We start from the raw sequence: 26,026 nt of genomic DNA, 5'->3' as shown, positions 1-26,026 counted from the left end.
TTGATGAGGAACTCAAAGTTGGATTCAGAACGATGAACATAGCACCACCAGGATTACCTAATCCGAGTCAGAAATCCAATCCGAATGCGATCCAAACTTCAAACTCACCTAATACGATTTGTAAACCGATCACGAATTCGATGATAGGAACCAATAATCCAGATCCAAGTCAAGTTAAAACAAGTTTATCACCACCACGAAAATTATCAAAAGGAATTGAAGATGAAGTAACTCGAAATCGGAATAGGTCAGGAAGTGATACGAGTTCTAATATAAGTTTAATTGATCATGAACCACCATCACAAGTACAGAAACAAACACAAGTATTGGATCAAATGAATGAGAATGGAAGTAAACCTATTAAGACTAGATCTTCTAGAGGAGGTAGAAGGAAAAGTTCAAAGTCTAATCCGATTACTGATTCACCACCCAATGCAACAGAAGCCACGAGATCTAACATTATCAATGAGCCAGAAGCTGATCGACCTATTCCAAACTCCTTGAATGATTTAAAAGCGGGGTTGAAACTTGATGAGAATGGAAAAGCAGATGGGAATTTACCGAAGGAAGAAACAAGATCGAATGAGAATAAGATGAATAAGAAAGTCAACCATATGAAATCTTTATCGGTCCATTCATCTGTACCGGACCAACTAAAAACTACTAATCAAGAAACTATACCGAGTTCTAAGACGGTTTCAGATGATCTTCTCAAAATCGATTCGAGTTCAGTACTATCTAAAATAATTTCCAAGCTTGAAAGTTTACCCCTAAATGACCAACTCTCCATCAAAAGGACTCTAAAATCCATCCCAAACCCCATTCAATCAGGATACCCACTACAAAGTTCCTGGCGATTATTTTTTTCAGACTCTTCATTAACTATACCATCAAGTAGTAGTAGTAATAGTAATAGTATGAAATCAAATCAATTAAAAGCTTCGGAATATCAATCTGGTATGTCAGTTGTGTTTGATAGAATCGAATCGGTTGAAAACTTGTGTGAAAGTTTAATGGGTTTTAAAAAGTTTATGGGAATTAGATTGAAAGGAATTGGATTGATGGGATTGGAAAAACCGGGTTGTGGGATTGGATTGGTTGGGTTTAGGGCTCAACAGAATTTACATTTCTTTAGGGTTGGGGTTGGTCCGGTTTGGGAAGATCCTTGGAATTCTAAAGTGAGTTATTTGCCAAAAATCAAAGAATCAAACAATCCAAAAGCAAAAAATCCAAAAATCGAATCCGAATGATTTTTTTTATTTGTGAAATTGATCTTTTATTTTATTTTTTGGTTTTGATCTTAGGGAGGTAGATTAACGATCTCATTAAACATATCAATCCTAGACCGAATTTTCGAAACCTTAATTTTATTAACAGCAGGAGGAGTAATAGAAGATGAAACCGATTACAAAGGCAAGATTACAGGAATAGTAGGATCTAGAAGAAGTAGAGGAGATCGAATTGAGATTTGGTTATCGGGAAATCGATTGGGTGAAAGTCCTAATGAAGATTGGATTAAGGATGTGATTGGTTGTTTGGGTAGAGAGATTGGGAATGAGGTGGGTGGGATTAAGTATAAGAAACATTTATAGGGGAATTTGAAGAAAATTGAAGAAAATTGAAGGAATTGAAGGAATTGAAGACAGTTGAAGAAGATTGAGAAATTGAAGAAAAGGGAAAGAAAATGGGAAAGCAAAGGGAAAGAATAGAAAAGAAAATTAAAGTAAAGCAGAGAAAAGAATAAAATAGAAAAGCAAAGCAAAAAGAAAGATTGAATGTAAAAGTTTTGGATACTTGTTTTGAATATTATATTTTGAGTTTTTTTTTTAGGTTTTTTTTAGGTTTCTTTCTTTATGTTTTGTATACATTTTTTTGATTATAGGGATTGTTTTTTTTTTTGTTTTACTTATAGCACAGTTTTTTTTTCTTTGAACTTGAACTTGAAATCAGAATTGAAATTGAACTTGAACTTGAATTGAAATTGAAATTGAAATTGAAAATGAAATTGAAACTGAGATTGCAATTGAAACTGAATGTGGATTATTGGTTGTGGGTTTTTTTCTGTAAAGAGAGAGAGCAAAGAGGGAAGTAAGTAAGTAAATAAGGTAAGAAAGTTATACAAATATGTGAAAACGGGGTTTTTTTGGTATGTGATTGGTGGTAAGTCAAGCCAAGAAACATGTTGCAATTTTGTAATTGGTTTCAGAAGTCATGAAGTTGGAAATTTTTGAGGTTTCTTTTGCAATAAAAAAATAGGTTATGGTATTAAATTTTTAGTGGTTTTTGACCTTCTCAAGGCACATAAGTGTATGTTGTATCATCACTGGATTTTCAAATTCTTGTGAGTGTGAATAAAATTGAACTTCTGTGGTAATAACACCATCATTTTTCTAGGTCTTCCTAGAATGTCTTAGGTACTCCCTAGCTGGACATTTAACTTGGGGACCAGGTTTGAAAAATTTAGATGTTAGACCTTAAAATGCTTTTTTTTGAAATGATCAAAATTTTAATTTGTCCTTGGGCTTCAATGTCATTCATAAAATTGGATTCAAGTTCAAGTATGAAATCAGATTTTTCTAGTTGTTTAAGTTTGATCATGGTCCTAGAATAAGTTAGCTGGTGTATCATCCAATTAGACAAACCATTCACAAAGTTTCAAAGATTAATATCAACCACTTAACTGATACAAGTAAAGTATTCAAAACAAATTGCTAATATACCCCCTGAGTATATGATATTTTTAGGTGAGTTTGCTTATTTCTTCCTTTGATTTGAAAGCCATTCACCTTGTCTGTCCAGACGTGTCACGTTGACGTGAGCAGACGGAACAATTTTTATGATCCCTAGAAGCGCTTTTGCAGGTGTTCACATTTGGTTCTTGCCACCAGTGCCTTTGTTGTTCATGTATGTAGTAGCGGTTGACGTGGAGAAGCTTTTGTGCAGAGAGAGCCAGTAGATACATGATTCGAATCTTGAGGAAGAATCTTGAGAACCAGCTGTAAACTCTGTGTAATAACGTCTTTTTATCCCTTGTTGATCACTAGGAGTGTACGATCACATCCACCTCTTCAACCAACAATCAACCCTTATTGTCTCACTGTTTGTTGCTCAACGGACCTTTACTATCACACCAATTCGTTGACTTTTTCCACTTATTGTATTGTTCATTTTGGTTTTTGGTTTCTTTCTGAGGCCATCATATTATCCAACAGCCAACTTGTTATAAGAAATGGCGGGTTCTGGGACTCAAGAAGAACCCCAAAATACTTCAGATGAACGTAACAAAAGAAGAAAACGCAACGACGATGAAACCAATGACAAGCCTGACCTCACAGACGAAGAGGAATCTGATGCAGGTAAGCTATGGCAAGTGTTTCTGGCTCAAATTTTATCCACTTGCTGACACATCTTATCTCATTTTGAAATATGGTGTCAGATGAAGGTCTAAGTTTTGAGGAAAAGGTTGCGCGGAGAAAAAAGAAAGAAGCCCTCAGGAAGAAACAAAAAGCCAAACGAGTGCAAACTGCAATGGTGAGCAACCTCGCTGCTGGCAGTACAATTCCTTCAGCAGCCACCAGTCTATCGCGAGCCTTGCACGAATGGATTCGATTTATGATGGGTATCGTGAGAAAATCAAAATCGATCAAGGATAGTGATTTGCCACCTTCTCCATCCAATGAAGAGCGAAAGCAGTGGATGGATCGGAAGGAAGAACGTGAAGCTACAATAACAAAGGCGATCAATAGGGCCTTGCGTAGATACAATGCAAAACAGCTCAAAAAGAATCCAGACTTCAAAGCTAATCCTACTCAGCTCCTTACCGTCGAAAAAGATGCTGCTGCAGAAGAAATGTTATCCAACCCCATGAAAGCTGTTAAGTTTACCTCGACATTGTCTTTCGTTTCTCGAGTTAAATATACACACTTGTGGGGTAAAAAGTGTGAAGGGGCACTTGCGTTAGCTGGGTTTCCTCGATGCACCTTTGACTGGGAGGCTGGCTACGATACTCCTTGGAATTCAACCATGTCATCAATCTTGATTCAACAATGGATGAAGTGTTACAAAGGCAATGGTGTAAGAGGTTTTGGAATCTCGGCGTCCGATAACACACCTGAGAATCAGGATGAGGTTGTGCGACGATGGTTCTTAAACCAGCGAGGCAACTACCGGGAACAACTTCGGGTGCAAGAATTGCTCCAAACTCCAGCCGGAGAACTGCAGGTGCAGACCAACAAGGCTGATGCAAAGATCAAGGCAAGCAAAAAACGTGCGCATAGCAAGGTGAGTGACTTATATGAATATGTAACCTTATTTAAAACTATATACTGACATGTTTTTGAGGGCGGAATAGATCCATGCTGCTCGTTTGGCATTTGTTGAAGAAGTTTTCGACTCAAAATCTCCTGAGGCTGAAATAATTTCCTATATAGAGGTACATTCTGAGGACGAGGTCAAAGACAATGGCACACGCGAAAGGACTCGAAAGCCATGGCGAAGTGCTCAACTCGATGCCTTCATAGAGATGATCGATAAGTGTATGGACAAGATTGAGGTCATACCAAAAAAAATTAAGGCCGCTAAACACACCGTTGACCGAGGGGCTTATTCTCCAAATGTCGATACAGACAGCCGTCCACCAAAAGGCTTCCAACGTTCTCTAGTGTCTCCAACTTGGTTAAATGAGGCAAATAGACTCACAGTGTTGAGATTAGAACTTTGCACAACCGACAAATGTAGAATGGAAAGAACTTTACAACAGATGATGAGAATGATGCAAAGTGAGGCTGAGTCAAGCTCAGCAGCAGGGCCTTCAGGAACGGCGGCGTCTTGAAAAGTCTTGGGTCACTGTTGGTTACAAGGCAAGTTTTTGGGATATTTGAATGTGTGATTCAAAAGTTGATAGATACTGATCTTGTATCTCACTCTCAGCATTGATTTACTGGTAGTAAACATTTCATTGGTAGTTCTTATTCAGAATTGCCGGTGTTTAAAATGGAGGCTTCAAGATATGAAATGAGATTCAGGCTATGAAAACTTGGCCTTTTTTTGATTCAACAGAAGTATCTATGTGTTTGCTATATTTTCTTCTTCATGTGTGCAAATTAGTTCTTGCTTTATTTTTTTCCGTGTTGGAATTGGTCTTCTATACATGAATGGTAGTATCCAATCAGACGGAGTCAGTTTCAATGGGTGGTGTCTGCTCAAAAGTTTTCAATGTCTTGGTTTTTGCTCAATACGTGTATCTTTCTTACTTGATATTGTAGAATAGTATGAATGAGTTGGAATCAGATTTTCACTTCTTGTTTTAACAAGATATATAACAAATTGGTTGTTGAAGAATGTATTTGATGTTTGGGTGTAGAATATATGAGCGTTGAAGGTAAGATACAATATAAGCTTCTTTGAATAATTTCCTACGCGTACGGAAGTACTAAAAGGAAAAAAATCAAATGAGGCTTGAGGGTAGGATACGATATAAGCTTCTTTGAATAGTTTCCTAAGTGTATGGAAGTACTAAAGGAAATGATCCAGAAGAGCGAGGAGGTTTAAAGTTAGGTGGGCAACAAGTGGGAAGTTTGGATATTTATATGCGAAAGATCTCATCAAAATTGGGTTATATGATCCTCAAATAAAGGGCTACGCTAGAGCCGAGACCACTTGACTCCAAAGGGTCTTGTTATCAAACAACTAGGCCCTTGCGACGATAAGAAGAGTTCCTTAATCGTCGCATGGGCCAGTAGGCTGTGAGATATCTGATTACACCTAGGCCCTTGCAACGATAGGGAAAGTCCCTTAAACGTTGCAAGGGCCTGGAATGGATCGCTATAAGAGCTTTGATCACAAACAGGCCCTTGCGACGGTAAGGAGAGTCGCATCCTTAATACAGTCGATTGGCGGGATGAATTGCTTGAGGAGTGGAGTTTTCCGGGTCCTGAAGCACCCCATACCCTTGATGCACATACGCGAGACTCCAATTGAGCTATGAGTTAGATTGTGCGAGGTAAAGCATGTCTTCATCGAGATCAGGATGAACTTGGAAGAAACGGGTAGTGTTGAGCCAAGACACGTTCAACAATGCAGAGTTTAGCAAACAACTCTGCTGTGGGGATGTACTGGTGGGGCACTGACATACATCCATACCCTCTGCGAGGGCAGTTGAGCTTCTGTAGGTCGATAATAACATCCAAGAAAACAGAAATTTATGTGGTTGTCATTGGGTCCAATCAACTATTTCAAGCCTACACAAATCATTGTGAACATCAAGAATCCAACTTTCTGATAATGTGATATTCAAAGGTAAGCATGTGTTGATATATTGGCTGATGTGGTTGGGTTTTCTGACGTAGAGCTACTATGACAGTGTCCTGTCTTAAGAACATCATCGATGGCCTACTTCGATGCTAATCATGTCCAATGTCAATGTGTTGCTCTCGGTTGCCATCAAGAAACTTTTGAATTCGACCAAGAACTTCATATCGGAGTCCTGTTCTATCGTACAAACTACCCACGCCATTTTGAAGCGCTTCAGCTTGCAGAGTCTCAAGTGAATCATGAGCTGGAACAAGAGTCTCAATTGGTTTCACATCTAGAACACGGGGTAGCTTTAGATTTATTGTCATCCAGAGCCGATGGTCCTCCAAAAAGAGGTCGCTCACCTACCCCAGAAGCAGAAGACCAACCCTCACAATCGACTTCAGCACTGACAAATCGGCCTAAAAAGATACTTCGTAGAGATTCTCCTCTTTTGGAAGACATGGACCTAGTCACCACTCTAGAAACCTCTCGCTTTGTAATCCCTCAAAAATTTATTCTTGACATCCAATGTATTCAAGTCATAGTACATATTTTATCAGACTTTCTTGAAAACAAGAAAAGTCATTGTAGCTGCCGCCGGTCTCTCAAATTTGAACGTACAAGGATGAAGCAATTAAACTTGAATGAAGATTGTACTGAAAGCTGGAAGGAGATACCACACACAATCATCAAGGCTCTCAAGATGTTCCATCTTGAAATTAACATCATAGATACTGTTTCTTGTTCAGTGTGCTTTGCACTTCAAGATTCCATACCTCCAGCGAGCTCAACAATCTCAGAAATGATGCTTCAGTGTAGAAATTCACGATTCCCCTCGAAAACTTCTGCTGACAATCGGATCATCTGTCAGACACCTCTCTACAAAACCCCTAGCAAGATCTCAAATGCAAACTCGAAAAGAAAGCCTCGGAGAATCTTCCATCATCAATCACTAATTGAATGGCTTGCTACTATGCTCAATTTCTCTATTTTTGAAAAGGCCATAGAGGCTTCACTAGAAAGCAACCAAAAAAATCCTAAAGGTGTCTACAAGGATGTCTGGGATGGAAAACAATGGAATATGTTTCAAGATGTCAAAGGGAAACTGTTTACTCGAAAGCCAGGTAATATTGTATTTGGCTTGTATTGTGATTGGTTTAATCCGTTTGGAAAGAGGGCAGCCAAGCATCATTCTGCGGGAATTGTTCTTCTTATTTGCTTAAGCTTACCACCAGATATACGTTACAAAGCTGAATACACTTTCCTATACGGAATCATACCTGGTCCAAAGGAGCCGGACTATAATAATGTTCACCACCCATTTCAACCACTGACTGACGAGCTTCTAACACTTTGGCACGGCGTTCATTTCACTTCAACTGCTGGCCATCCTCAAGGAAGACTTATACGAGCAGCTATGTGGCCTCTAATTGCTGATTCACCTGCAATGAGTAAACTTGCTGGTTTTGTCGCACATAATGCTACTCTTTTCTGCAATAACTGTTATATACCACACGCTGATATTGATCAAGTCAACAGCAAAACTTATCGCCCACGAAATAAATCTGAATTTAAAACTCAATCAGAAGCATGGCTTGCAGCCCCCTCTGCCTCGCTACAGCAAAAACTCGCCAAAAAGAATGGTGTACGAGCTACACCTTTCTTGAAGTTACCTTACTGGCAGCCAACCCGATTTACAACAATTGACATCATGCATTGTCTTGCGCTGGGGATTCTCAAAGATTTCTCAACAACATTCATTTGTCTACCTATAGCAGCAAAGGAGCTCGAGAAACAAAAGACTAATTTGGCTTACTCAGGTACCCACGATCTCCCTCCCGAGAATTTGAAACCCTACCCTGCACCACTCTGGCCCACACCCGATATCCCACTGGAATCGTCTGCTGGTAGTGACAGCCAGCCTTCGGATAGCGAGACTTCCAGCAGCCGTACCCAATATTCTCGTGCAGCGAAAAAACCAATGCAAGACACAATCATGTCAAATGATGAAGAAACAGACAGTTCTTCTCAACATCCATCTGATTCATTGCACTCAACCGCCAGCACAGTCACACCTCCAAATGGTCCATCTATAACACCTCATGAGCTTGACCTAGTACACTACACCATCTCGAATACCCCTGTTCCGTCATGGCTTACCCACATTCCAGCTACTTTTGGGACTGCAAGCTGTGGTACTCCCAAGGCAGCTGATTGGATAGTTTTATATACAGTCTTTATGGTGATTTCTCTTGTTCCATATCATCATAATGCTGAGCCTGAGTCGAATGCCTTCAAATTACATCGTGCACTCATCCTAATCGTCCAGATTATCAATATATCTTTTTCGCGGGTGATGAAGGAGACTGACATCAAGAAGCTTGAAATTACTCTGAAGCACCTCCGTGAACATCTACAAGCAGCTTGGCCTGGGGTCCGATCAACACCTAACATGCATTTTGCTCAACATATTCCTGACCAATGTCGCCAATTTGGTCCTCCTCCGTATACCTCGGCATGGACGGGGGAGCGTATTATTGGCAGTCTTGTCCAAACGCCAAAATAGACTCACTCAGGTCAGTTTTTTGTCTTCATTCCCTGTTTCAAATATTTCAGAATGGTCTCTTATCATCATCTTATTATTATTGTAGCTACTGTTGGTAAGACCATGGTCCGTGCACACACACAAAGGGGATTCTTTCGCAATATGCTCACCAACATGTCCCAGCAAGATTGGAACAACCTAGGCCTGGACGAGTTCTTCCATACCCCTGCAGCTAAATGGCGCACTTTCTCACCACCGAGTGAAATCATTCCCTCTATTATGACCACTCTCGTCACCATGGGTCATTCTGACACTGATCTCGCCCCAGCGCTTCAAACAACATCATACTGGAAACATGCCGGCAAGATCTATTCACCACGTGAAATCCATCAAGGAAACAGCTGTGTTCAGCTCCACAATAACAGTCAATTCAAATTTGGCACCATCCGACACATAATTCGCTTGGTCAAAGATTCAACTCTGCTTTTAATCGTTGACTCATTTCGCCCCCTGCAAGGTGCTGATCAGTTGCGAAATCCATATCGCCACTTGCCACATTTGAAAGCGGATGTTCTCTATCGTGAGTCACCCGTCATACAATGTATCAATCTTGACCACCTTTATGGTCACTGTGTTGTTGCTGAAAACCCTCCTGATACATTTGAGATCCATGAGTCCACAAACATCACCGTCGGTCTCAGGAGTATGGTCCGTAATTCCCAAATATTTCTCCAACTATTTCTGTCTTGTCTTTGTTCTAATCATTCTCCTTCATCTAGGCAATCATTGACATGACTTCCAGTTTAGCCGGTTTTGGTAACTAAGTTCTATTGATCACAATCCATTGCTTTTATCTGGATGACATATGTATCTATCATTTCCCGTATTCAAATGACAATATATTTTTGCCAGTTGATCACACTTTCTCATAAAACAAAACCACAAAGTATATTTATTTACATAATCTAGTCAAATCTTGAGTAAAATTATATGGTAGGTTTGAAAATTCTCGAATTATCGAGGCTCAAAGAAGAGCGCATTCTACAACAACAAAGGAAACTAAATCTCCATCAACATGACCACCATTGTTCACCACTAAGACTCATTCAGTTTCTTTTTGACTTGAGTAGCCAGAGTGTTCATCAATTCGGAGGGTGGATGTGCCTTCAGCTTAGCCCTTTTGTCGATATCAAGACTGTTGAACCAAACAGGGTCATAGCAGTTTTGTGGAAGCCCGCAACAGACTGCGGCTTTGTGATTGTATTTGGATCCAGGGATTCGACATTGGTCAAATCTTTGGGCGGCGAGTCGATTGCCGTGAAGTTGAGCCTTATATTTAAAAGAAAGGCGATCTATGGAATGCAGGAAAGCTGAGTACTGCTCACTTCGCCAAACTAATCCAATCTTCTCATATCTTATCTGATCAGGTTCGTACTCAGTCTCAGAGCAACAATCAGCATCTGTAATTAACTCGGTCCAGCTCGCATCAAGATGACGCTTGGCCGAATCGCGTCGATATTTGAACAACTGTGGATAAGGTGGACAAGCAATATCACACATGTGTATCAGTAATATAATCTATTTCTGAGAACGTATAAATCACTCACCGCCCTTTTCTTTTTGTTGTTTTCTACGACCCGGCGTTTTTTAGGATCATTCCTTCCAGATCGAATCTCAGTTGCACGACCACGAATCCATCTAGCAATTATCCCTTCTAGTTGTACTTCAGTGGTGTGTGAGGGATTGATTGATAACTTTGAGAACATCCCTTGTTGTTTTGCATGTAGCCAGTGTTTCAAAGTAAAGGTTGTCATGATACGATTCCACTCGTAGCCTTCTTGAAGTGTCCAATCGAAGGTAAATCGTGTAACACCATATTTTTGGAGGTCGGCCAAGATCATGGCTTTTGTGTTAGCCCATCGATCTTCTTTTGAGACAACAGTTTCAGGCTCGGGCAGAAAGACTCTTTGATCCGACATGATTGTTTCTTTAGTTGGTTGTATTAAGGTAGTATGTTCGTCTACCGTAGGTGGAGGTGGGAAGCTTTTGAGTGTGTTGTACTCCAAAAGAGCTCGGAGAAAGGTGGATATTGCACGGCAAGATGCTGCATTCGCTTTGGAAGACTGCCGCCACCAAAGCATTGTTTGCTTTACGGGATTTACCAGGTGAACCTCGTTTCCAATTCTTCACTTCACGTGATTTGCGAGCTAGAGAGGACTAGAACAAAGTTGAAACATCGCCCGATATCCGAAAGATCCGCGACCAACCAGCCAGTGTCCAAGGACACTTGCAATCCGAGGTTACCAATTCCTATCCCAGTGCCCAATTTTAATGGATGGGATGCTGAGCGACCAAAAGTACTTGACAGAGTTGCTCTCGTGATGACTCAAAGAATGTATTGAAGTTGTCTTCACTTCATTTCAGTACACTATGGAGTATAAAAAGTACGCTATGGGCACCTCGCTGTGGGTGATGCAATTCATATTTCCTTTGAAAGAGGACGTTAGAAGCAAAGGACAAGAGACACTAACCCAATCTCAAATACAGAGTGGTCAGACAATGGGATTTGTTCTGCCTTTTCCAGTGGTACATGTTAAAACATTCATCTAATCTATAGTATCTTCAAAACGGCCGAAGCAGATAACAAGACACAGCAAAGATGTCAATGGGAAACTATGCCCATGTAGTGGCTGAGGTTCAGTGAATGCATGAACTGCTTGACCGGTGGATCGGATCAAGAGTCCGTAAATGTATTGACAGGTCAAAGGGAAAGCTTATGAATGGCGAGAAACGACACTCAGTCAGTCCAGACCAAATGAAAGACTTTTGATTTTTTTGTGAAGCCCGTGGTGTGCTCACGTCGATCTGAGACGTCCGGACAGACAAGGTGATTAGACTCCTTGTATTTTTATTGATCCACTTGCACTAAGACAAGTCTGGTCTTCAAATGCAAGATTTCATGAGAACCCATATGAAGTCCAAGTCAGGCAAAGTACCAAATGCTTTGAAACAAGCAAGGCACAACACCCATTCCAGCATGCTAGCTGTGATATATGAAACAGGTCTATTGTCAGTGACTTGAAATATCAAAACCTATCATTGAGCCACATATGAAACTTTCTTAGAGCAAATTCTGGTAAGTCTTTTCCTTGGCTTTCTACTCTTATCAATAACAACAAGCTGATGTTGCTTTGTCAAACAGCTTTGGTCATGCAACTACACCAAAATCCAGATTCTGTCTTGGTGATGGATCACACCAGCATCCATTGTTGTGGATTGATTGAAGGACTATGTGTCATTGTGAGTGTTTTTATAGTTTATCTACCACCTTACACACTCAAATTCAACCCAATCAAACTAACATTCAAAGTCTCCAAGGAGTCAGGACCACCTAATTTGTCAAAATGAATTATCTACTCAAGTCATTTACATATTTGCATTGATGCAAAAGGTGATGAGTAAAGTATGTAAAGGCAGTTTCTTTAGAAAGCTTATACAAGACTTGTTGTTATAGATGAGATTTGTGAAAAAGGATGGTAGAGGTATTTTGAAAACGTTGCTGTTGTTGTTGCACCAGAGAACTCTTAGCTTCCACACGTTTCACTTTGAAGAATTAAAAATATTGTTGAAAGATCTCCACACAGCTTGATCAAGAAATGAAATCATGGAGTAAGTTTGAGAGGACAAATACCTTGAGAACCAAACTTAGAGAACCAAACTTAGAGAACCAAACTGAGAAAAGTAAACTTTGGGAAACTTTGAGAACAATTAAAGTTTGAGCAGAAAACTTTGAGAAGAAAACTTTTTAGAAAGTCAAAAATGTCAGGAAGAAAAAATTCAGGCTTGACCTACAAGTCAAGATTATCACTCAAGTTCTTATCAAAACTTTTTTGTTTGGCACAATGGTTTGTTCAATTTAAAAAAAATTCATCAAATCAGAAACATGAAAATTGATAAAAAAGAAGCATATAAAGAGGGGTTTGATATATGTTGTAGTGTGCTGAGCTTACTCAATGATCTCCAGAGAAAATGAAGTACATTTTTGTTTGTGGGAATTGAGACTGGATAAGATTTTTTGTCTTTGAAGGACTGTGATCTGCTGCTGCATTCTCATGAAGAGGAACACAAGCTCTGAATTTGAACCCAAACTCTTTCAAATATCATACTCTTTTATAAGGACTTGAATGTTTTCATTGTTAGGTTCAATTGAGCAGTCTTTGAGATGATTAGCAATGTGTTAAAGTGGTCTTGGTGCTGGTGAATCACTGGTGCTGGTACTTTTAAAGGAGAGAATTATAGCAGCAATCCATAACATTGAACTTGAATGGTCAGAGGGAAATGAAATGGAAAGAAACCATACCCATTAAATACCATGATTGGACTCCAGATTCACCATCATGGGTCAGGATGACACATGACGGTGACTCACTGGTGCTTGTTTTCCTGTGTCAAAAGAAACATAAGATGTCAATTCTTGTTCAAGCATTCTCTTAGAAAAATATTTTGTATAATCAGTTTTGATCTTCCAAACTATTTTTAGACACCAAGAACGGTACTTCCCATTCTCAGATCCAGCTTGATTGGCTTGGTGTGAAACTGCTAGATTAGTTTGGGGTAAAAGTTCTTGATCAAAAACAAAAAACGGGTCTCTATGATAAGATAGAGACCGTTCATACAATGTAGGAGCTGGAAGAAAACAAAATTGATTCAAGAAATCAGTTCCTTGTGGAACCAGTGAAATCAAAGTGAAAATGGGGGACTCAGAATGAGAAGAGAAAGACAGACTACTCACCTGTGTGAGATCCAACTTGTTGAAGTCAGCAAGGAAACAGTTGATCATTTTGATCACACCCTGGGTCTAGGTGAACTGCAATGGCATCAAGGTACTGGGGCTTGCCATCTAAACATGCTTCAAGGTGTTTTCCAGGTTTAAAAATTGGATTACAAACTGTGTAAATGCAAGAATCAAAAGAATGTGAATGTCAGAACAATTCTACTCACCAAAAATGGTGTGTAAGAGTCCCACTGCTGTCCACCTCAGGGTTTTAAATTTGGTGCTCAGGACCATTGGCATGTACTAGTTTGATAGCATTGGACAGATAAATGGTCAGTAAGGCATTTGTAATGATTATCTTCAAAACATGAATTTTGTTGCCTTTCATTGCTTGTGTCACAGAGTTGGTGCTTTGTTGGTTTTCTGGCCATTCGGTTGAATTGTGGAGGGTATTGGGGCAATTGAAGGTATCACTGGATTGTGGTAGGTATTGGGGGATTGTCAAAGGGATCAGTGGTGTGTAAGGTGAGGGAAGTGGTGATCAACAGACATATTGACCCCGTTCAAGGTTATACAGCTCTTCATTGAGAAACCTTGATTGAAGGCTAAGTATAAGCATATACTGACCTGCATTGACCAAAATTATATTTTTTTGAATTTTATATTATGAAGGAAAAAACAGAACAACTATACTATAGCAGTACTCTAATTTAAAAGGTAGATTCCAACTTCTTTCAACCCTAGGATATTATCTTTGTTTTTGGTGGGGAAAAGAAACTGTCATGTTGCCCAAACCTTTGTGGCTTTGAGGACCCCCATGCTTACTTATCCTGTTGGTATGTCCATTTCCTGATGCCCCAACCCAACTATCAAGTTGTGTGATCAAGCACTCACCTTGACTTGAGCTTTGATGTGATCTGGGGTGGAACCTGACTGCCAGATGGGTTGTTGGTCAGGTTATCCACAAAGTAGGTAACTGGCAGCAAGGAACAAGGAATGTCACTTTTTACAGTTGGGGAATAGTTTTTGTAAACAAAGAAATAGCATTTCTAAAGAAGTCAGCTTCTAACTTTTGAATTTGAGCACTGCATATGTATGTAAGAAACCAAAAAGTTTTTCATACATCACAAATTGAAAAAAAAATCAAATAACAGTAATCTCAACCAAGGGTTCTGTTCTGACTAACCCAGTGGAGGCTCCTTAATGACAATCTTAAAAGACACAGACAGTAAAACAAGATGGTCCACTTTCCTCAGACAGGGATATATTCACCCTTCCAACAAGTCCCTTAACTTCCAATTGGCCTGCCACCATCCTGGACAGTCTCTACCAATTCACTGGTGCCTATGATCCTGGATCTGACATTGATCCGGATGTTGGGTTTGTACGCTTGCTGTTTGACAGGCCACATTGCACACAGAATATGCCAAACAGAGATCATGGTAAGTCTTCCCAAGAGGCCCCTTAATTAAGTTGGCCACTTTTCAGGGTGGAATTTGTGGTGGGCATTGTGTCCTATCATTAAGAGGCAAGCTTGCAAATGCCAAATCCCAATCAAACTTGGGATGTTACCACTGGTAAGTTTATAAAGACTTTCAGTATACCAGGTTGATTGAAATACATGGCTCCTGGTAAGTAGTTCAAATTATTCTTCTCAAAGGGGGCATCCTATTCCGCATGAATGTAGGTTGGTACTGGTTGGTACTTGTGCTGCCAATAGGGGTCCTCAACTTTGGAAGATTTGAACAAGGACCATGTGAGATTTGAACTGTTATCTAAGCAAGCAAGTCAGCCATTGCTTGCTTGATATTCAAGCAGATCTCAGCAAGGAGATCCATGTGTTATGTTTCTTTTGTGCATGGAATGCTTCCTCAGACACCAACATGAGCAATTTGAAGATCAAAAAGTTCTTGTCTGGTGACTGAGCAGGACTTAGTTATGGGTTTAGATAAGGAAGTTTCCTCCTCTCTTTGTGAGATGAAACAGCAAATCAATTGATGATGATCACGGGTTAAGGATGACCCTTTTGGGGCAATTTCTCTTGGGCCTTCTGTTTGTTCCAGCAAGGACCTCTGATTGTTGCCTGACCACAGAAGCCCCAAGCCACTGTTTGAATTTGATCTATCAGCACTACATAAATGAAAAGTGCAATTCAAACACCATTTTTATGAAGTTGAGGACCCCTAATGGGTGAAAGTCTTTTTTCCGTCCTTGTTATCTTGAAAAGAAACATAAAAATAAACTTCTGAGATGCGGCCTATGCGGTGATACGGAGGCTTGATTTTTTTGGCTGGTAGCTCCACGGGTTCAGTTCCACGGCCTTCAAGGGGGCAGATGATTCTTGTTGAGGCATATCTTTGCATGGATAAAGGTAAGGTCCGAGGTTTTGGACAATTGGGATCATGATGACAGATGTGAAGGACGAGGCCGCCCCAACTAACCAACAAGGAATTTTCCCATCTGAGCGTCCTGACTAGATCTGAAAGATCTCGACGCACTCGAGGCATGCTGCGTCGAGCAGGTGGTCCAGTGGGAGGTTCGAATTCAGCCTGAGCCCCGGCCACTATCCGTCGAGTAGTGGCCTGCCTGGACCCCGCCCCGAAGCTCATACAGGCTGCCCGGACCCCGTTTGGGGTTTTTTTTATAAAACTGGGCGCCCGGATCCCGACCGAGTAACTCGACGGATACTCGAGCCATGGGCCAAAAAAGGTAAGTTGCCCGTGTTTCGAACACTGGACCAGGGCTTCCGCCGTAAAGTCGGACATCAAGCAGGCTTTGTACACCTCATGGTCCCTAAAGTCTCTGAACCAGATACTGCTAACGTGACTCTGCATCGTTAGAAGCTCATCCTTTCATCTATTGATCTTTTTTTTGCCCTTGCAGACTCCAGAGATTTACAAATAAATCTTAAATATATAATCAATTTATCAATGCAAGCAAATTAGGTTAGGATTAGGGTTACTCCACCATATCCTCACCAAATCACCCGGCATCAATTCACATCACCGATTCCACCGGAACACCAAAAAGTTAAAACAAAGTTACAAAGTTTGAAAATCTCATTCTGAAATCAAGATCTTCAAAAATTTACCTTAAAGTCATTCTTCGTCAACCAATTAGAAGAAACTTACAGAGTTAGTTCACTGTTCCTTTCTTACCAGTTCGTAGTGATTAATATTATCGATTCTTGAGGATGATTGATCACTTTTCCTTATTACGTGTCTTTTCCTTATTACTCGAAATGATTATATATCTTTTTTTTCTTTTTTTAATCATCCTACTCTTACTGATTACCTTTATCGCTCTTCGATTAGTTTTAAATATGTCTCAAATCAACACTAGCAACGTTTCTTCACAAGCGACCACTGTTGATTTAACATCTGAACCGGATACTGCTCATACCGCGAATTCAGATGCTTTAGCTGCAGCTCTTTGTCCAGCAAGCTATGTCTGGATTCATTTTGTCAAGCTCCGAAATCGTCAAGTCAACAAATGTCGCGTTATACTGCCTGATGGATCTCAATGTGGCAAGGAATTGAAGCGCGACGATACCGGCAGTACGAAATCGATGAAGAATCATCTCGAGTCCAAACACGGAATCCAAGATGTCAACCTTCCAAAACAAACTGACATCCTTGCTGCTTTCAAAAAGGTGAAGACCGATCATATGGTAAGTACCATATTTTAATTGTTTCCCTTTGTCTCAGAACGTATCACTTACTATAAGATTTCCAACAGCGTAAACTTGATGCTACCAGCCTTATGACAGCTGTCTCGTACTTTGTGGCCGACTGCGACCTTCCTTTTTCTGTTGTCGATCGAAAATCCTACCGAGAACTCTTGACCCTTTGCAATCAACAAGTCAATGGAATGCTTGTCAAGCGTCATTCAATTGCTCAACACACTCGCAAGGTATATTACTATTATGAAGAATACATCAAAAAACAATACTTGTTTGTCTCTCCAGCTATTGCTATAACTCAAGACGCTTGGACTTCACCAAACAATCTCCCCTTCATGTCACTCACCGGGCATTTCATCACCAAAGACTGGAAATTGATGGATATTACCCTTGGTATTGCCGAGATTAAGGGTGAGTTTTCATATCATCTAATATTTTTTAATTTATTTCACTATTCATAACTAACAGATTCCTCTTCCCAGGTACTCACGATGCAAGCACGTTTGCGAACATCATCCACGAGTATTTGAAAAAATACTCCCTTACTCGGAAGTTGACCGCGATGACCGCAGACAATGTTGGTACGAACGCGGTGATAGGCCGAAAGCTCAGCATGTTACCTGAAGTTACTTTCGATCATACGACCCAAGTCCACGGATGTGTGGCGCACGTCATCAATCTCGCTGCCAAAGAAGGCCTCAAAGAATTTGGAGTATCCGATTTTGAAGAAGGTGAACCTCCAGCAAACACGATGGACGTTCGCAACCTTGTAGACCCACCGGATGTCCTTCTATTCAACCTCAAGACAATTTATGCCCGGTGCCATGGACTTGTCAAGGCAACGAGGTCCAGTCCGCAATGTGCCCAAGTGTTCGCCAACGTCGTCCAAATGGTTCAACAGCTTGCGAACACACTTGACGACGATGATGGACCTCTTACTCCCCGTGTGGTCAACCATCAAGATTTGGAAGCTGTTGAGTACATGATGAATGACTTGAACCGAGAAGAAAATCAGTCTATGCCACAACATCGTGATGGAGCTGCAAATCGATTGGTTCCTGATGTACCCACCCGCTGGAATTCCTCTTATTATATGTTTCGAAGGCTCCTCCGATTACGTCAAGCTTGCGATGAATTCTGCAAGGCCCGTGATTTTAAAAAATTTGCTCTTTCACCTGCAGAGTGGGACTATGTAGAACAAATGTGCGACTTTTTAGAACCACTCAGTGCTGCAACTGAGATGCTTTGTCGATCTAATTTCCCGACGATGCACCAAGTAGTGCCTATGTAAATTGTAGTGATTCAAGGACTCAAATCGGTCAGTTTATTTTCTCTTTTCATTTTATCTCAATAACCTTTCCTAATTTTAAGATTGTTTTGATCTTGCAGGTAGCTCAGAAATACGATCACAATCAGTTAATTCCTGCTTCAAAGAAGATGATAGTGAAGTTGGAAGAATACTTCAAGAAGGTCCTTTCAAAACCTGGTCCTATCTGCACGACTATTCTTGATCCACGCCTCAAATTACAATACTTTCAAGTAAGTCGAAGAGATCTTGTGATTCCACCTATGTAGTTTGTACTGATCATATTCTATTAACTTTGAAAATAGGATCGAGAGTTGATAATGAGTGATTATGATCTACTCATTTCAGACATCAGATCAATGTTTGATAACGAAGCAAGGAAGTTCGAGCATCCCCCACCCAAAGTTCAAGTGATACCAAGTAGAAAACCTACCTCTTCAACTCATCAGTACTTTGAAGATGCGATCTACGGAGATCGCCACAACCAACGTGATCAATCGATTGGTACCGAGATCAGTCGCTATTTGTCTGAACTTACCGAACCGCGAGAGTCAGACGTTTTGGCCTATTGGAAATCTCGCGAGGACATATATCCTGCGCTGGCCAAGATGGCCATGACTTTTCTAGCGATCCCAGCCACTAGTTCTCCCTCTGAGGGGGTTTTCAGTAAGACTAAGAACATTTTAGGTCCTCAACGTGCTTCCCTGTCCTCTCTTAATGTGGAGGTACTCTTGTGCCTCAAAGACTGGTACCGTACCTTTGGTCCATTGTTTATTGTAGATCCCAATGTGGAAGATGCGGTTTCCAGCCAGTGATTTTTGTCATTTCTCTTTTTTTTTATTTTCATTTTTTCCTTCCGGACTGCTATTATGATTTATCTACTATACATGATAGATGAAAGATTTATATCCCCTGAAAATTATATCCCCTGAAATGCAACTACAGTGGGTAAACCCGAGTACGTGTTCCAAGCCAGTCCGCATAGAGGTTTGGGTCCGAAATTTTTGAGAAATTTTTGCCATTTTTTCTGCTTTTTTTGGCGGGAGAGTAAGGTTGAGGGGTGGTGTTAGGCTGCAAAACTTTTGGTTTTTTTTGAAAAAAAAGCAAATTTGGTTGTTATTTGCCACTTGAGCAGCCATATTCATTAAATTATAGGCCTAGTGCGCTGCTAAGTAGCTAGATAGGTACCTAATTGAGGCCTAGGTCCGAAAATCCAAACCTCTAAAAGAGTAAAATCATATTTTTGGTCTCCAAAACCATATTCCTAGATTCATCAAAGCAATGCCTTTTCAATGGTCTGGGTGCCAGTCTCAAACATTCAAATTGAGTGCCCCGACATTGACCCGAAAGGTGAAATTTGATTTTGCAGGGCAGGTCGGAACACGTACTCGGGTTTACCCACTGTATCCGCCGGGTAACCCGGTGGAACTTAGGTTTTCCAACTCCCTCGCCCGGACCCCGACTCGCGGGGATCCCCGACCATGAGAGATCTCCAGACCCTCGCCCGAAGACCGGACCGATCGGGGACCCCGTCGGGGCCCCGATCGGGGACCTCTTTCGGGGCTCGGGCTGAGTTCGAATTGATCTTACTTGGCACAAGTCGCGGTGGAGACGACGCCCCATACATCTGCAGGACACCTTGCGCTCCTCCTTACTAGCAGATCATCATCCCGGCCATTATGCCATACTTTCTGAAACCACATGGGGAAAGAACCTCTCGTTCAAGCCTTTGCATCGATCAGAGCTGCTCGGGGGCTCGATCAGCATCATATCGAAAATTGGCTGTGGAAGATCAAGATCGCTGGCCAGCACTGGCCCCGAAAATAGCTAGGATGGCCAATGCGTGCGAGACCATCAATCCGTCACTGTCAGGAGGATTCAAATGGAGTTTCGTTTAAGCTTCACTAGTCTTGTTTGAGGTTTCGTTGAATGAAAGTTGAAACCGATAGAACACCTCCTTGGCTATAAGCAGCTATAAGCCCCTTATTACATCAAAGATAAACATATTTTCAATAAGAGATCGATCAAAACTTCTCAGTTATCCTATTCACTCTTTTCGACTTTTTCATAAAACAAATTTGCTTACTTGCCTGTTATCTGAATCATCAACTCAACAAACAATGGAAAAGTCTGATCCAAAACCTGATAAGCTTGCATTCACAGATGAAGAAATTGTCGCTTTGAAGGGCTTTTGGACCCACCTTTTTGATTTGTTGGATTTGAATTCAACAAACAGACCTGCTGACTCACCCATTAACAATGAAATGAAAGAACTGATTTCGAAACATGGACCAGAGCGATATGCTGAAGCGCTTTGGAGGTTTACTATGGTAAGTCCCACATTTCGCTCGTGAACCATGACGAACTTCTTCTCGGAATCGTTTGTTGAGTCGCGGGAGAATCAAGAGAGATTGGATCTAATGAGTTTCATCTACTTTCAAGCTCGATGATCCAGACTACACCGTCATCAGATTTATACGTGCTCGAAAGTTGAATGTTAAGGATTCTGTCAAGATGTTTATCGAGTGTTTGAAATGGAGAATCGAATCTGATATAGATGGACTGATGGCGAAAGGTGCTCATGGAATCATCAACCAAGAAGGTTATGATGGTGCAGCTTTCTTGCTTCAGATCACATCTGGCAAAACCTTTGTACAAGGATTTAGCAAGATCGACGGTCCTGTCTCTTATATATTTCCTCGTCTTCACAAAACCTCCGATCAGAGTGTAGAGGTGATGACAGGTATGCTTGCATTACTTCACATTCGAGAAGGCCTCAGTGAGTGGGTTGGATTTGATACATTGTCTATTTTTGTTTGATTCTAGATTTCATCAACTATGCTATGGAAAATGTACGCATGTTCACTACCAACCTTCGTGCGAAGAAAATCGCTATCTTTGATCTGAAGTGAGCACATTGCTCATCTTTAAACAATTTGCCACTTCTGACTGATCCCATCGATGAACCTTTTTAGAGGCTTTGGACTTGCTAACATGGATTGGAAGGCTGTGATTTATTTCAACAAATGTCTCGAGGCTTATTACCCTGAGGTAGGCTTGAACCTGTTTAACCCTTTTCACCCCTTGTGGAACAATCCTGATACTCAGTGATCGACCATTTAAACAGTCCTTGAAACTCTTGATCATCCACAACGCTCCATGGGTCTTTCATGGAGTTTGGAAAGTCTTGGCTCCGATGCTTGATCGTACGTATATCCTACTGACTTCGATTATGCAGGCTGTATTTGTGATGCTCATATTGCATTTCGTTATGTTTGATCGACATAGCTATTGTACGCTCGAAGATCGTCTTTTCCAAGTCTAGTCAAGACTTGCTGATGCATATCGACAAACGTTACCTACTCAAAGAATTTGGAGGAGAGTCTACCTGGGTACCATATCATCGTGATTCCTCACCTTCTCAAGAATTAGATCAAACTAAGAAAGAAGAATTATTAAATGAGAGAAAGGAGCTGGTAGCAAAGTACATAGAATTGACTAATCAATGGACAGATCAAGGTTCTACCACAGAGGCTGAATTAAGAAGCTTTCTTGCCTTGATGATGAGAGCTCAAGGTCTCTTACTAGTAAGTCCGATACTATGAATTCTATTCCTTTTATTCTGCCTCGCGATCTATCATATTTCAGATTACTCAATACAAACCCACATTTTTCAGGATCCATATCTTCGCGCTAAGACTTTCTACCATCATGAAGGAAACCTGTTACCGACTGGTCTTGTCGGGTTTTGCTCAGAGGCAGAACACACAGATTGGGAGTATAGGGGACAGGCATGGTCTAGAGAAGAACTCTTAGCAAAGCTTGAAGATATGAAGACTAAGTTTATTGGAAATGGAGTTGAATATCCTATCTTTAACCTAAAATGATCGAAAATTGCTTTGCATGGGTTAGCCTCTGGATTGATGAAGTTTGCTGTAAGAAGGTTTTGGCTTTGTCATTCAACTTGTATAGAATTTGTTTCATTTTCTATCATTTCTCATTTCTCTATCATATGCTTGTTGCTGAAGGATTTGTTCGTTCTTAACATTCGTTTTGTCAAACTTGTGTAATTGAATTGTCACATTGGAAACTTGTTTGAAGATCCGCAATGCCTCCCTTTCAAATCTTCTTCCCTGCTGCTAAGGTATCTTTCTTCGGCTCCTTTTTTCTCTCTTAGCTTTTCGCCGAGATATCTCTCTTTTCCCTTTTCGAACTTGACTCGTCATGATTGATAAATAAAAAATGTCCACCAACAAATCTGGCCCAATTCACAACAGCTGGCGAACCAGAAGACGCAACCATAAACAAAAGGCATTTCTGAAAGACAAGAGAAGAACCACGTCGAAAGCACCGCCAAGGAAAGTAGGTAGAGCAAAGAAAGATGAAACTGAGGATACCGAAACTGAAAGCTTTTGATCCAATCATCAGAACCATACCCAGCGCGTGGCCATGACATGGTCGTCATTGATCTGTCGCAATCCTCCTCTTCGAGTGAGTGTAGGTCGGATAGTGTCACCTGCGTAGCAAGAGTACGATTGGTAACAAGGATGGTGATACAACTTCATTCACCTTGCCTGACAAGCTTGACTCGGAGTCGAGAGGTCTACGACGATAAACATGTGATCACAACTTGTAACAAAATCAGATCAAACAGCCTGCTTGTTTGCTACAGTTCCAAAATTCCCCCCATACAAAAAGCTAGCTCCCCATAACGCCCTAGTCATGATGCTTTGAGGTTCATTGGGTCCATGAGTTCCTTCAAGGCTGCAGAAGCAAAAAGATTCACCTGGTACTGGGAGTCGAACCCAGGTTACCAGGACATCAGGCGCAATCAAAACCTGGTGTCCTAACCACTAGACGATACCAGGGATGTCACGTGACCTGTTGTTGGCTTTACGATGTGACATGTGGCTGACAGACAAGATGTTCATGAAGAAGACGCGGTAATCATGCTACAAGCATCAAATTACAGAAATCTGGATTGAAGCTTGAGTTGAAGGCCTCATCCGATATCAGGCAATGCAAAAGAGACAGGTATAAGTTGCGCAGACAAAGGAATATGAGGCACCATAGGGAAAAATTGATTGGGACGAGAAAGAGAACGAAACGGTATGAGAACATGTTCGATAAGAATGATGCATTGGCTTTAGAGAGTTATATCTCCAAACAAACTAAAGCGGATTTATCAACATGATATCTAAATAACTTGATGTTATATTTGGTTTTGGCTTTCATTTCAGATTTATTCATGTACATTTCGAAGAGAAAAAAGGAAGACTACAAAAAGCCTCACTATTCGTTATCTTGTAAATCAAATCCGACAAGCCATAAACCAACGGTCTTACTCTTTATGCCCGTCTCGAGTTTTTCAATAGAAATCCTGACAAATAAATTTGTGTACTAAAATACAATCTGTTTGGTATGTATGAAAAGACAAGGATATCTGCTTGAGAAGTGAATGGAGGATTTGAGTAAAAAATGATGATGCTTGAAGAATATGTCAGACATCAAAATGAGTGATGATAAAATGTGAATCTGGAAAAAGCGGAGTTGGGGAAGCACCGATGATAGGATCACAACATGTGCTAATGTAGGTAAATTGTTGAACACCTTGTTGCTGAATAAGAATCAGATGGTTCAATGAGATATCCAAGCACTATGGAGGTAAGAAAAGGAATACTTGAAGTTTTAAAAGGAATACAAAGAAATACGAAGGAATACAGGATGAGGATGGATTCGAATGGGTATGGAAGATGGATACTTTCGAATGGTTGAGTTGTGGGATTCGGTCCAATTGTTTTCAGTTTAGTTGGTTTATCATGATAATTGGAACGAGTTGATGTGAATTTGAACGCAAATTGAATGTGATAGGAATCGTGCGTAGGCTACAAAAAATTGTTAATGGTATCAGTCTCGGATGTAAATGAGCACACTAGAGAGATAACGAAGCCAGACATACCATCAATCATCTTGATCAACCCACAATAACAGCTTCAACGTCATCGTCATCCAGTCGACTAATTTATCTAGTGAGTGGAGAAGGTTCTAATGGTTTGAAATTCTTTTGAGAACGAGACCTTGAACGCCTTGGTAAGATTGAGATCATTTCAGGTGTAATTCTATAAGTTTGACGATCATCAATCATAGGTAATGTTAAATGTCTAAATTCGATGTGATCACTCATTACAGTCTGCAGTGTCAAACGTGATGCTTTTAAATATCCTGATGACATTCTTTGTCTTCTTAATGGTGAGAAATGTTTGATAGATGGAAAGTGACTTGGTACGTATAAAGCTCTTTCGAATACTACTCTAGACATCTTGATATAGGTTTTGAATTGTTTTTTCTTGTGTGGGTAAAAAACTGGAGGTATATTGCCGGTTGAGAGAAGTTTTAAAAGGTATGAAGAATTGATCGTAGAGGTTTGGAAAGGTTTGGTTAGTTGAGAGGAATGAAGATAAATGTAGGGGCAAGAGCAATGGTTCGAAAGGGTTTTATGAGTGGAAATTGAGATGGCGGGGTTCAATTTAAAGACGTGCTGGCAGCTGACTATCAAGGGCCCACCTGAGCTTACACTTCAGCCGTACTGGTCAATACGTCTGGAAAATCGGTAGTTGCCGTTTAGGTTGTGATGAGGTAATTAAATTCTCAGACAACTGATTTAAGATGGCTTGTCTGGAGCCTTTTCAATATTCGCGCAGTCTATTTTTTTCTTGGTATCCTTAAAGGCTCACATAATAATTGACGAAAGCCGTTGAGATTGATGAGCGCCACGTGTGAGCTGATAACTCAACGCGTCCTTTTTTTAAAGTGCTTCTGGCTTAATTGCATACAACACTATGTATCTAAGCAGTTTACAAGTAGTAGGACTAGCACACCTAGAGAAGACGGCCATCTAGTCGACAACATGAATAATCTTTGATCTTGAAGCTGAAGAAGACACTTGAAAATCCCAAGCTTATTGCTTGCCTCCTTATTACGTTTTTTTAATCCATCTTTAGGCTTTTAGCCCACCCGCAGGAAAGCGATGGACCCCTAGCATCAATCTGCTTTAGAGATAGATGTTAGAGTAATTAGACTCAAGAAACTTCTTGCGTACTCCGTGAAGGAAAACTGTCCAAGTTGGTGTTTAGAGCTAGTATGAAGAACAACCTGTGCGATATATGTCTCGAACGCCTGTGGTCCCAAGACGGTATGTACTTGGAGGTCGCCGAACTCGACGCGTCCTTCTTGGACAAAAGTATCGCAAAAGTGGAGGGAGTTCATGGGTGGTCGGTACTTCGGCGCCACCCGTATCTAGGGCGGAGCGGGAATCCGCATGGAGCTGTACCGGGTGCAAATGTATGCGGCCTTGACTAAAAAAGCGGGTTTAAGAGCATCCCCAGCCGTGTGCCGTAAACCGTGACGTACAAGTGAGGCCGGATA

At 40.8% G+C, this 26,026-nt stretch overlaps 6 protein-coding genes across 6 annotated transcripts; 4 read left to right on the top strand and 2 right to left on the bottom strand.

Moving 5' to 3' along the window:
- Nucleotides 1-735: 735 nt before the first annotated feature.
- Nucleotides 736-1,978, top strand: MELLADRAFT_75229 (uncharacterized protein; the record flags this gene model as incomplete). Its single annotated transcript, XM_007412545.1, has 2 exons — nt 736-1,178; nt 1,305-1,978. The coding sequence occupies 2 exons, from the start codon at nt 918-920 to the stop codon at nt 1,590-1,592; spliced, it is 549 nt and encodes a 182-aa protein (XP_007412607.1).
- Nucleotides 1,979-3,229: 1,251 nt separating this feature from the next.
- On the top strand, nt 3,230-4,831 carry MELLADRAFT_89649 (uncharacterized protein; the record flags this gene model as incomplete). The annotated part of the gene is made up of 3 exons (XM_007412546.1): nt 3,230-3,356; nt 3,437-4,281; nt 4,352-4,831. 3 exons carry the CDS (start codon nt 3,230-3,232, stop codon nt 4,829-4,831), a joined length of 1,452 nt encoding a protein of 483 aa, XP_007412608.1.
- A 3,944-nt stretch (nt 4,832-8,775) lies between these two features.
- MELLADRAFT_89648 (uncharacterized protein) lies at nt 8,776-9,663 on the top strand (the record flags this gene model as incomplete). Its single annotated transcript, XM_007412547.1, has 3 exons — nt 8,776-8,870; nt 8,911-9,547; nt 9,619-9,663. The coding sequence occupies 3 exons, from the start codon at nt 8,776-8,778 to the stop codon at nt 9,661-9,663; spliced, it is 777 nt and encodes a 258-aa protein (XP_007412609.1).
- Nucleotides 9,664-9,934: 271 nt separating this feature from the next.
- On the bottom strand, nt 9,935-10,980 carry MELLADRAFT_65136 (uncharacterized protein; the record flags this gene model as incomplete). The annotated part of the gene is made up of 2 exons (XM_007412509.1): nt 9,935-10,366; nt 10,447-10,980. 2 exons carry the CDS (start codon nt 10,978-10,980, stop codon nt 9,935-9,937), a joined length of 966 nt encoding a protein of 321 aa, XP_007412571.1.
- A 9,564-nt stretch (nt 10,981-20,544) lies between these two features.
- On the top strand, nt 20,545-22,706 carry MELLADRAFT_44326 (uncharacterized protein; the record flags this gene model as incomplete). Its single annotated transcript, XM_007412548.1, has 7 exons — nt 20,545-20,931; nt 21,044-21,344; nt 21,428-21,509; nt 21,577-21,652; nt 21,729-21,807; nt 21,890-22,188; nt 22,279-22,706. The coding sequence occupies 7 exons, from the start codon at nt 20,722-20,724 to the stop codon at nt 22,486-22,488; spliced, it is 1,257 nt and encodes a 418-aa protein (XP_007412610.1).
- A 1,103-nt stretch (nt 22,707-23,809) lies between these two features.
- MELLADRAFT_75227 (uncharacterized protein) lies at nt 23,810-25,081 on the bottom strand (the record flags this gene model as incomplete). Its single annotated transcript, XM_007412508.1, has 2 exons — nt 23,810-24,486; nt 24,561-25,081. The coding sequence occupies 2 exons, from the start codon at nt 24,561-24,563 to the stop codon at nt 24,187-24,189; spliced, it is 303 nt and encodes a 100-aa protein (XP_007412570.1).
- Nucleotides 25,082-26,026: the final 945 nt, after the last annotated feature.

This window comes from Melampsora larici-populina (assembly GCF_000204055.1).
Source record: "Melampsora larici-populina 98AG31 unplaced genomic scaffold MELLAscaffold_31, whole genome shotgun sequence".
NCBI lineage: Eukaryota > Fungi > Basidiomycota > Pucciniomycetes > Pucciniales > Melampsoraceae > Melampsora > Melampsora laricis-populina.
This window is presented reverse-complemented; position numbering and strand designations above follow the sequence as displayed.